At 36.0% G+C, this 12944-nt stretch overlaps 1 protein-coding gene across 1 annotated transcript in view; it reads right to left on the bottom strand.

Moving 5' to 3' along the window:
• SCAF8 (SR-related CTD associated factor 8) overlaps positions 1-12944 on the bottom strand; it is a gene marked incomplete at its 5' end in the record, with an annotated part of 174500 nt that overhangs the window by 93575 nt on the left and 67981 nt on the right. Inside the window, 6 exon segments of the mRNA XM_084228090.1 lie at positions 425-493; positions 2142-2286; positions 3852-3985; positions 6016-6172; positions 7490-7603; positions 9994-10094. Coding sequence (XP_084084216.1) covers positions 425-493; positions 2142-2286; positions 3852-3985; positions 6016-6172; positions 7490-7603; positions 9994-10094 — 720 coding nt within the window.

The raw sequence follows: 12944 nt of genomic DNA, 5'->3' as shown, positions 1-12944 counted from the left end.
CTGAAGCAGATTCTAAACAAACCTTTGTTGTGAAAGCTTTCACTTTACTGGAAATTCATGGAGCTAATTTCATCACCACAAAGAAGCAAAAAGTCAAACTCATTTGTGATCTTGCATATAGAAAATTTTTTTCAGTAACGTAAAGATATGAAGGATGAAAAAAGGGGGGACGGATTGCTCTAGATTAAGACATGTAACACAAAGACAAAATAAAAAACACAGATATTATGTAGGAACCTTCTTTGACTTTTGATTAAAATAAACCAATCATGTGGCAAATCAAACAAATCTAAATATGGCTATCATGGTACTGTTACCTTTTTATTAACAAAAATTAAAAAATTAACAATAAACAAGAAAGAGAACTGACAGACTAATAATGCCATGAATAAAGAAAAAAATGAACTATAAGTAGAAAACTTACATGTTGGTACCACTGGAGGAATAGTAGGTGGTGGAACAACAGGAGGTGGAACTGGAGGTGGCATGAAACCTATGTGAGAAAAAAAAAAGAATAAAACAGCATAAGTGACATGTTTTAAGTCAAAGATTTCAACAGCTATAAATGAAATTCTACATCTTAAAACAGTCTTATTACTATGACCTCATATTTGTGAATACATTTTCTATTTCAGAAATTACTTTTCTGGTTTGTGTCCATCCAAGGGATGCCGAAAAATAGAAGACAAATGGCTTATTTGACCCTTAGGAAGTACAGCACAGCATATCCTATTAGGAGTCATTGTCCGGGTGTACCCCTGCCTCGATTGTTTAACCTCCAGGACACACTCAATAATGCTGTAAAATCAAAGCTTACATGTTAGAATGGTGACTGCATGGAGCGCAACACTATTTCAAGCTCCTGATAACATTATACACAATGTCACTTGCCAAATGGACCACTGTATCTTTTTTGTTTCGCTTCTAGATCAGAGTATTTTCATTAGCCATGGTATTACTATATTGTTTTAACCAGTGAATAATTTTTACTTTTAAATATCAAATGATCAAACTATAAATCCACTTCCTTGTATTTTTAAAATGCAGGCTACCATTAACCCCAATTATAAAAGTGGCTAAAAATAAGGGGAAAATAAGAATATGGGCGTTTTCAGTAAAAGTCATTTTCAGACAATGACTTTACAAAATCTACGTGGTATAGATTGTGATATACTCATTTAAAATGTCTTCTGAAAAAATTAATACAGGTTATATGTGACAAGAGTAATTCCCCATTACTTAAAATTAAAAAAGATGAAATTCTTATTAAAATCTGCATTGAAATTATGTATAACTGTCATTTAAAACTTTAGTGTTACATGATAAATAAATTACAACCATGCCTAGGCAATGAATTTACTTTCTGGTATTACTGACGGCATTTTGGAACTCTGGACAATGACTAAGAACTTAAATTACAGAAACTGAAGTACTTCTTTTCTTATATAATGTAAATAATATGTGAAGTTCAAAGAAAAACAAAGGTTTTAAAACTAATATGTGTCATTTGATTCCTCATATATTGCCCTCATTCTTCTAATTTTCTACAGTTTAATACTAAAAACTCTATTTTGAAGGTATACAAGGACTGACATTTAATTGATGTGTGTTGTTTAAATAATCTATAGTTTTTACCTAAAATCAGTGATTCAAGGAAGTTTCATTTATCAATAACAGCAAAAAAAATTACTACAAATTTAATTAACTTTTTAAGATATTTTATAATTTCTAATGTGAAAATTAAAATATAGTAATTTTAAAGATGGACAATCTATAAAGTTAATGCATACTTTCTGATAAATGGGTGGTAACAATAGAACTTTGATAAACAAGATAAATCTTAAATTATTTTGAGTTATTTCAATGATTTTAAAGGATTCCGTTTCTTTTCTGTCACTGCTTCTTAAAGTATGCTCCTCTGCCTGCATAGCTTGGAAACATGTGAGAAATGCAATTCTCCTGGCTCCTCTGTGCTCTCAAAGCAGGAGGCAGCTGCTATGAGCAACTATGCACAGGTGTGCACTCTGCAGTGCATCCACTGAGCGCAAAGGGTTGAGAATCACTGCTCCACTGCATTTAAAAAGAACAATTAAAGTGATACTGTAAACTAGCATTCAACTAATAAGAGAAAAATTCCTTACCAGGAGGTGGTTGCGAAGGGTTGAAACTTGCTCGTAGAAAAGGAGGTGGAGGGAGTGGACTGAATCCCGGAGGAGGAACTGGCATTGACACAGGAAATGCTGGTGGAACTAAACTAACTGTAGGCACAGCTGGTGCTACTGGAATCTTTTGTGGGTAAAAATAAAAAGTCCATAAATCAGTTTATCCATCTGCAATAATCACATCCCGGAACAACTAAAGATAAATTATTTCTATTTCTGTTTTAGGAAGGTAACAAATACCATTATGTTGCTTTGTTTTATTTCTTTTTGTATAGTTGTGAATAAACCTACTTGGGGTAAAAGCAAGACAACATTATTCAAGAGAGCTCACACAGGGACTGTGAAATCTTACATTTGAAATGATGTACAGAAATGGGTATCTTCTTACATATGGAATATCATACTCAATTTTAAACTGCCATCTCCCTTAAGTTTATCATATACCTGCCTAACTTAAGCAACCGAACCCATCATCAAGAAGCATGCCAAAAACAACTTTAGGCTGGTTTGAACTTCTTACAAGTTTACTTTGTACTCCTAGCATAATTATCTTTTACTCATCCTAGGTATAATAATTTCCAAATATTATCTGCACTACAGCTGTAACTCCACTCAAAATTTAACGTTCTATCAATAGTCAAGTCAACATCCCAATTTTGTTGTCTGAAAGATACTTTGAACTTCACATGCACAAAAATGAACTCCCAATTGCCTTTCCAAACACAACTCTTCCCACATCTTTCATTCTCAGATCATGGCAGCTCCAGCTTTCCAAATTTTTCAGGCCAAAAAACCTTGCCTTTGCTCTTCTCTTAGAATTACAAATCTAATTATGCCACAACGTACCAATGGTTGTACCACCAAAACTCATGTGAGCACTTCTCATTCTCTCTACCATCAGTATAGTCTGCTGACCCACCACCATCATTTTTCATTGGGGTTGCACAACTGTCTTTTAACTGTCTCCCTTTCACTGGTGTCCACTAATCCAGGTCCACAATAGTAGCCAGGAAAATTGTTTAAAACTCTTAAGTCACATAAACTCACTCCTTTGACCAAAATACTCCACAGACTCTACCAAAGAGTGAAAACTTCCCTTCCATCAAGCTGCTGTTCACCCATTTTACTCTGGCCCACTTCCATTCCTAGAACACACCTGGCAAGCATCTGGCATAGAACCTTTGCATTGACTGTTCCCTTTGCCCTAAATGCTCTTCCTTGAATTGCCATAGATTATAGATTTTTGCTAAGCACACTCTCAATGAAGTATATCCTAATTGTACTGAAAATCTTAAGCATCTATGAAGGCACTCCCACCCTTATACCATCTTTTTCCTTCCAGAGATCTTCAAAACGTATTTTATATTTTCTATCACCCATATGGACAACAGAAGTTACTTCAGGGCAAGGATTTGTGTTTTTTTTTTTTTAATTGATATATATTCCTATTACAGATGCCTAGAACAGTGAATGTCACAGACAATCAAAAATAATCAACAAGCATTTAAATATGGATGAGACCCTTTCTTTAAATAGTTGTTTTCTTCGAAAAACAAATAAAACCTTACAAAATTTTGATATTTATTCTAATTTGGATGATTTCCCCCAAACTTTATAAAGTAAATAAATGAATAAAAACAGAAATGCAAAACAACCCATTAAACAGTAACAAAATCATACAGTACTAACCTGTAACATAGCAACAGGTGGAGGGAAAACCTCTGCCTGGGTTGTGACCACTGTCTCCTTTTCAACTGGAGTTGGACTCTGAGTTGTCTGGACCGCCTCTTTAACAGGTTCTGAGCTTTTCACAGTTTCCCACTCTAAGCAAAATATTTTAAATTTATTTCCTCTAGTTAGGTGTAACTTTTCATTTTATTTCTAGGTATACATTTATTTTATGTTTAAATCCTTTATCTGCTTTCAAATATCTTTAGATGTGTCCACAACTGTAGGTGCCAAACTAGGTTTTGCCCATATAAATCTGATTACAAGACGAAAACTAAGGAGACCAAAGAGACATAACACTTAGAAAGGCTGTATCTCAATGGCTGTGTGATATAAAAGGAACCAACCTCATTCTATATTTTGTCACAAAGTTTAAGGGAAGACCAACAAGGAAATTATTAGTCCAATACAGAAAAGTCTTTCTGAAAAAAGAGTTACACAAAAACAGAATTTAGAGCTTTAATGGTTTTCCATCTTCCTCAAGAGTGAAGCCCAAAGCCAATATACATGACTCTGTCCTCTCTGACTTCATCTCCTACTACTCACTACTCCTCACTGACTGCTCAAGTCATACTGGTCCCCTGGTTCCTTGCACCTGCTGCTCCTTCTATGTATTGGGTGCTCTTCCTGAGAGGGCAGCATGTCCCACCCCTTCAGTATCTCACCCTCTCTATTAGACCTTCAGTCCCTTCAAACTACGGTAGCTCTAAACCCATGCTGCCTACTCTTCGCATCCATTTTCTCCTCTGAGCTGAGAATACTGAATTACTAAACAGATTACCTATTTTAGTTACAGAACATGGGCTGGCAAACTTTCTATAGTATTTTAGACTTTATGAGCCATATGACCTATGGTTGGAACGATTCAACTGCTTTCTAAAAAAAAAAGTACACAAAACAGGTAAACACAAGTGAGTACAGCTATGTCTCAATAAAACTTTACAGTAAACAGGCTGTGGCAGGACTCGGCCCAGGAGACTATCAATTCCTGGGCTACAAAGTACACTCCTCAAAGAAGGAATTTTCCATTTCAATTTTCTAGCGCTGGTTTGCAATTATGCTTCTCACACGTACTGTATGAATGAATGAATGAATGTTCTGAACAAACATACATAAAGAAAGAGACCAACAGGAAAAAAACTGAAAAAGTGTTTGCAATATTTGTAATGGCTTAAGAACAACAATTAGTTGATTCTGGTAAGAAGTAATAAGATGTGAGAAATAGATATATATCATATTTCAATTATTTTCCCAGTTAATATTAAAATCTTACAGATTGTAACTGCTAATTTTTTTGTGAATTTATAAATGATACTTTTAAAAATAAACAGCCAAATTTTTAAAGAGCACGTCATATGAGCATCTCATTACAAGCATTCTAGACTTGATGAATCTGTACTACAGCTCCCTGAACTAAGATCCCATTCCATCTATCCTCAACACAGTTATTAATCAAAATAAGATGTTTCTCCCCCAAGAGCTCTCTAAGTTTCCATTCCCCATTTAAACTCAAGGAATTGAAATATTTAGCTTTAAAACTTTTCCATAAATACAACCTTCTTAAAGAGTCAAAAATTTTGACACATAATGAAACATGCTTTCATATACAGACTTTTAAAGCACCAATCTATGACTTTTATGCACCAGAACACAGAAAGTATTGATACTGGGCATGGTACTGTTTTTTCCTCTCCCTCTCTCGCTCCCTTTTATTGGGGGAAGGGGAAATTCAGGGAAAAGCACCACAATGCATCCTATAATGCAAAACATTCCAATTACCACCTTTCAAGCATTCTTCTTTAAAAACGAAGCCTGGGCCTCCCCGGTGGTGCAGCGGTTGAGCACTGGGTTGTGAAGCTGCCCCGCAGCCTCTGCAGCGCCAGTTCAATCCCCGGCTACTCCCTGCCCACTGGAGGACGGTCCCACATGGCACGCAGACCTCTCCTGCCACCCCCTGCTCCCTTCAGCAGTGTACTTCGGTCCTTCTGCCTGCTCTGCTCCCACTCTGGCTCTGGTGAATCCTCTCATCCTCCCGCGCTTCTGACTGTACCCAGTGCTTGTATAAATAAATAAATCTTAAAAAAACAAACAAACAAACAAACAAAAAAAAGCCTTAGGTTCTTACCAGTATTTACAGTTTCCTGGTCTATCATGCCTCCTTCTGCAAAGCCTTCCAAGTCATCCACTTTAACTTTTTCCCATGGTATGTATGTAACTCCAAGATCCACATCCCAGAATTGCTTGTATTCTGTTTTCACGCCTTTGTTTAAAGCCCAAGCAATCTATCAGGAATGAGGAAAGGAAAAAAGAAAGCTCGTAAGTACTGTTAAAAAAGAGAAAATGTTCAAAATTTACATGTAAACAATGTAAATACAAATAAAATTAGTTTTAAAAATCAGTTGGAAAAAAAAGAAAGGAACAGTCAAAACTAAACCAAAACAAACTCTTGAAATCTAGAAACCCCTAAGTTGTATACAGAATTATAAACCATTGCTAGCAAAAAAAAAAAAACCACAATTAATTAAAAAATGAAAAATCAGTTGAACTGGTAAAACATTACTGGAAGAGCAATAATAGTTTTTAAAATAAAATCTGCATTTGACAGCAATGTTGTTTATGTGATTTATTTCCTTTTTTTTTTTTGAGGTAATACTGGTTTACAACATAATATAGATTTCACCTGTACATTATTATAAACAGATATCTCTACTACTATACTAAGTAAGCTACTAAAGTCTAACTTTATCCCTATAATTCACGACTTTTATCTCATCTCCTTCCCGGTAACTACTAATTTGGTCTTAAGGTCTAAAAGTTTATGTTCTTATTTAGTTCATTTGTTTGCTTTATGTGTCACGATTAGAAACAGATGAGCTTCTAGTCACTTTAAAATAATACATTTCTAAAAACAATCCAAATCTACTGTCACCATAAAAGTTAACCTACCTCAGCAATAATTATGATTTAAACAAAATCTTGGTTCTCCTAGAGAAAGACCAGTGATAATGTCATTTATATAGGGAAAATTTTTAGCATTAAATGACAAAGCATGGGTATATTAACTCCCTTGAAAGTAATTCTCTTACAGTTTTGATTCAGTTGCAAAAACTGATGGGTATATTTAAAAAAAAAGGCAGAAAAAAAAAGCAGAAAAGGTGTGAATTAGTCATCACATTAAGTAAAATGGAAAAAAAGCAACAAAACACTAAGCATTTACTTAGTGAAAGACTAAGTAAAATAAAGATTCACTTACAAATAAACCCTCTTCAAGGACCTAGGTGGTGTAAGACAAGAAATCAAGAATGAGATTAAGGGTCTGAAGAGGAAACCTTGGAAAGACGTGAATGAAAGACAAATCTCTAAAACTGAAAAGGTATCCTGGTATCCTGGTTGATTTCAAAGAACAATTGACTCAAATTTGGGTTACTGGACTTATTTTACCTAGCTCTAACTGTATAACTAAATAACACAGAAATAACAAGTTACTGTTGAGGTTTGTCCATAACAATTTAAAAAAGATGAATTAAAAAGAGTAACATACTATTGATGCAATAAACAATAGCCACACCTCTTCACATCTGACCCCCAGTTAATCTCACCTTAATAACCTTGGATCCAATTTTATATGATCCAGAACTAAGTTTCTGGAGAGCCCGAAATGCATCTTGTCGATGAACCATACAGACATAAGCACAGCCCCTGGGAGGAATCATCTATTAAAAAAAATTGTTTTAGAGAAGGTTTAAGAGAATAACTCATTATAGCCTTCTATGGTGTTAATGAAACAGAACATTGACAACTGAGGAGCTGACACAGTGAACTGTCACTGTCACTGTTTCTTCCTCTACTATCTGTTTATGGCTATTCTTCATGTACAATTACTACTTCAGAAAAATCCAAATTCAATTAGTTTTTCTAATATACAATAAGGAACTACTAAATACAGCAAAACAATTTATAAACACAGGCACATACCACCCCCAGTTAAAGATAAATACTATGGTTAACATATTATCTTAATATTGATCATATTCTCTGCTGATAATTATATTCTCTGCTCCATTTGTCAAAATAAAAAACTTTCTCTCATTCATCCTAACACTTCAAGCTACTGTAACTTCAATATTAAACTTCTCAGAATTGAATTTTATATAATGCTTTACATACTTCTACACCTATCTGCAACAGATTCAACCCTTCATGAATACACAAAAACACTCTTTAAGCTCACTAATGTCCTACACTAACTGCTAAATCTAATGGGTTTTTTCCAGTACCCAATTCTCTACAAATCTAAAGAAAGGTTTATAAATCTTCCATCTATTTTATTTTCAAATCTAGGATTTTACCACTAGTCAATCAGCTCACAAAATAACTCGGTGCCTGTTATTTGCAACTGCTATGCTCTTAAAAGGCAATTCGGAAGAAGAGTGAGAGAGACAATCTAATGCATAACTGTGGTGTAAGAAAGACTGACTACACGTGCATAAACATCTGGAAACTCAAAGCAACACTTGGATTCAGAGTTGGATCGAAGCAGTACCTTTTGGCTTTGTATCAAAATCACACTTCTTCTTGTGGCACTTTGATAAGAATCTAAGATACTGATCATGCCTACATATTGGTTAACGGATTAACCAATCACCTATTAAATTTCCTGTGTAACTCAGGCCAATTGCTTAGCTTCCTCAAAAATAATGCATATAAATTACCTAACCAACTTCTTGTGAGGGTCCAAAGAGATCACACAGAGTTGAAAATAAAATATGAAGTGGTTAAAAATTCAAATGAAGGGCCTCCCCGGTGGCGCAGCGGTTGAGCGCTGAGTTGCGAAGCTGCCCGCAGCCTCTGCAGTGCCGGTTCGATCCCCGGCTGCTCCCCGGCCACCAGAGGAGGGTCCCACATGGCGTGCAGACCTCTCCTGCCACCCGCTGCTCCCCTCAGCAGTGTGCTTCGTCCATCTGCCTGCTCTGCTCCCCGCTCTGGCTCTGGTGAATTCTCTCACCCTCCCACACTTCTGACTGTACCCAGTGCTTGTATAAATAAATAAATCTTAAAAAAAAAAAATTCAAATGAAGAATGCTGTTATTCACAGGGCGTTTTTAGTTATATAACTGATCTCAGACGGAAAGGAAAACCAGCCAATTTCCCAATAAATAATTATAAAATGTCCAACAGACATAAAAATATAGGAACAGTGAAAAAAACCCCAGAAGTTTAATGAATTGCAAATTTCCTCAAAATGCTGAACTATGTTTCCTTTTTCCCTAGGAAAAAACAATGGCCCATGTGGAAGAAAATAGTTAAAGGAAACTGGATGGGACAAAATCATTGAAAGAAGTTGCAAGAGTTACATTCAAGTTAGCGAGATGCCCTGGCCACCTACTCTCCTGTCTAAAATTTGCTTTGAGAAAAGAGAATTTGGGATGGAGAGGGGGCAGAGGAAACTGGAAAAACACAGGGATTCCAAGTTAGTCTCCACCACTACTAAGTGCTCATAACAAGTCTTTGGATTTCAGCTTCATTTAAAAAAAAAATAAAAAATAAAAAATAAAAATAAAAGAATTAAACTAGATCCTACATAGGGTTCCTATCAACTCAAATATTCAATACTTATAGATACTACCTGCCATATTGCTATAAAACCCGTAAGAATATTTTGTTGAAATTTCATTTTAAAAGAACTATAAGGGTCTCCCTGGTTAATTCTCAATGCTATCAAGCTCTTGCCAGCCACTGTGGCATGAGTTCAATCCCTGGCCAGGGAGCTGACCCACATGGTGCAGCAGACCTCTCCTGTCTCACCCACTGCTTGCCTTAGCAGTGTATTTCAGTAGATCCACCTAGTCTGCGCCCCACTCTGTCTGTGGTGAATCCTCTCACACCCACACCTCTGACTTATATCCCAGTTCCTGTATGTACATGTAAAAAAGAACTTAAATAAGCAGAGAGCATCAGCATAAACACAGAAATGATTACAGTCCTTATATATATACACGAATTATTAAAAGCAGATGCTACTGGACTAATTAATAACTGAAAAGATTTTCTGCATGAGTGAACATCCCCTACTTTTTTAAAAACCTTAAGAACGGATACTTACGTTAATGGATTCAATCTGTCCAAACTCTTCGAACAGGTTGGTTAAATCTTGCTGTGTTGCCTTCTTGTCCACTTGACCAACCCACAGAGTGGTACTACATACTGTCAAGACATAACACACAGTTGCTTCTTTCAATTAAATTTAAGATAATATATTTAAAATACTTGTCAACTGACATTTGTATCTGTTAGGTTTAAAACAGATTAAAGTCACAGAAATCCACACATCTATGCCACATCTATTCACATCTATGCCAAGTTAACCTACTGCATATCACCTGCTCTCATACCTGGCTGCAAAACTGAATCACCTGTGGACACCTGGGTGCTACTCCAAAGCTGATGAGTGGTATACAGGGTATGACAGACTGGGAACTAGGAGCAAAACCACTTTTTCACTGCAATCCTCTCTGTGTACCTTTTAAGTTTCTTTCTGTGTGAATGATTAAGTGCATCGTTTCCCCTAATCAACAGTTATATCTGAAAACATTACCTTACCCTTAAGGAAACAATTTGCATGGAGAAAGGGGAAAAGGCTGAATTAGAACTTCTTAACCTGTTATCATTAAAGATTTAAAGAGAATTAACTGTTGGAAGCCACTTTAATAAGCATGCTAATCACTAGACATCTTGCCTACTTTCAACTTTATTATTCATGCCTGTTTGAATATGTTTTTCTGAGGACACTTAAAAAATAGTTGATATACTGACAGTTTAAAATATTTGGATTTATGCAATGTAATTTAAAATAGTACGTTTCTAGCTCTTTGATTATCATTTCTACAATAGGACAGCCTAGAGAAAGCTTAGTTCTAGAACTAATTAAGTCCCACAGTAAGATGTGACCACTGCAACATTTCTACTGACTGCAGTTTTCAACCAATACTCTCTTCTCTACTTAGAAAATCAGCATCTTCCAGATCTTGTGTGAGTTTTGGGAATCATTCTGCTACTAGATCCTTGGTAATTGTTCCTTCCCCGCTACTTGCTCTTTGTCTTTTGTAATCTCATGCTATACATACATAATATTTAACTGAAGTTTCATAAGGCAATGTATTAGTTTTCTATTGCTGCTGTTAACAAAACCCTATAAACTTAGCAGCTCAAGACACAAGAATGCATTCTCTTACAGTTTGAGAGGACTAGAATGGGTCTGCATTTCTTCTGAAGTTTTTCCAATTTGTTGCCTTGTCTTTGCTAGCTTTTACAAGCTGCCTACATTCCTTGAGTCAATGACCCCAATTTCATCTTTAAAACCAACAGCATGGCATGTACCAATGTCTGTCTTACATCTTCAAATCACCTCTTCTGTTTAACAGAGACTATGCAATGTAACAGGTAACTCCAATGATTCAAATAAGGACATCTCTGGGGAACCATTATTCAACCTACCACAATCTCTCAGCCAATTTTGGGACCTCTTTCACTAAACTGTCTCCTGCCTCTACCTTCACCTTTATTACTTTGTCCTACATCGTACAGCTTCCTTAACCTCCCTGAAATCTGTTTCCAAGTTTCCCCTACTCTTTAATGCAGTCTCTACTAATTTTACTCATGGACAACTCCATGGTGTTTGCAGAAAGCAATGAGACTCCCAATCCCATAAGGAGGCTACACTTAATTCTTTTAAAATTGTTTGCTCATGTTTCAGTTCCCTGAACTTATTATAAAAACCCCAGTGTTATGGGGCTTCCCTAGCAGTGCAAGGTGTTAAACACAGTATTATGACGCAATCCACAGCCTCTACAGCACTAGTTCAATCCCTGGCCGGCCGGCGAGGGTCCCACATGGAGCAGCAGACTTCTCCTATCTCACCCACTGCTCCCTTCAGCAGTGTATTTCAATCAGTCTGCCTGTTCTGTTCTCCACTCTGTCTCTGTCTCCACTCAATTCACTCTAGTGAATTGTCTCACCCCCCGCACCTTTGGCCTGTACCCCAGTTCTTATATGCATAAATAAAATTACTCTTTGGGGGGGAAAAAACAAAAAACAAAACTCTAGTATTATCAGGAACAAAGGCAGGAAAACACTATGTGCTTAAAACATGGTGGGAAGAAATGCGGACCACGTGAAAGTGATATCCTTCTGAGTAAACAGGGTTTGAGAAGGAAAAAAAGAAACATACTTTTCAATATTTTTTCTTGTGTACTCTCAGAATTTTCTTTTTTAATGTAATGTGATACTCATGAAAATAAAGCAATAAAAAATAAATTCCATGGTCAGTAACTATGTAAATAGTGGCAACAATGGCAGCAACATGACAAGTAAGGAACTAAAGTAAAGAGACTCCATGTAAAAGCCATATCCTACAACTGGTGATTCTGAATATCCTGATGGTAATTACTGGAGGAAGCACAGTAGAGTTCAAGATCAGACTTTTAACAATATTTATCAGGCAGCACTAAAATGCTTGAATTTGTTCTCTTACTCTAAAGGATAACAAAAATTTTAGAGTTAGAAATATTAACATTATTAAATTAATACTGGCTCATAATCAGTTACAATTCTAGCAAAATAGACCATGTTAGCTCAAACTGCCAGAACAGTAAAAGAGGGATGTTGTCACCTTAAATTATACGCCTGGGTTTCCAGGATGCTTTCGCAGTATAAGTGATACCAATTACTTATCTGTCTCTGTGGCAGAAAAAAATCTGAAGACCTACAGAAATCAGTGTTTGGATCTAGGCACAGAAAGGCAATTTGCTCCATTTTATGCACCTTTGCCCATCTGCAGTCTGTTGGTTCACCTTAAAAGTCAAAATCCAATGAGAATCCTTTAGGCAGATCTTGACACTAATTAAAACTTGCTCCCCTGTACCTCATATTCCTACTCTGTGAAATCTCTCTGAACACTCTCCCCATACATACTACCACCAAATTTGTTCTAATCATACACTGTAGAGTAACATATAAAAGAGGAGAAATTTATACAACAGGAATTTTTTTCTTCAG

Source organism: Talpa europaea (genome assembly GCF_964194135.1).
Source record: "Talpa europaea genome assembly, chromosome: 2".
NCBI lineage: Eukaryota > Metazoa > Chordata > Mammalia > Eulipotyphla > Talpidae > Talpa > Talpa europaea.
This window is presented reverse-complemented; position numbering and strand designations above follow the sequence as displayed.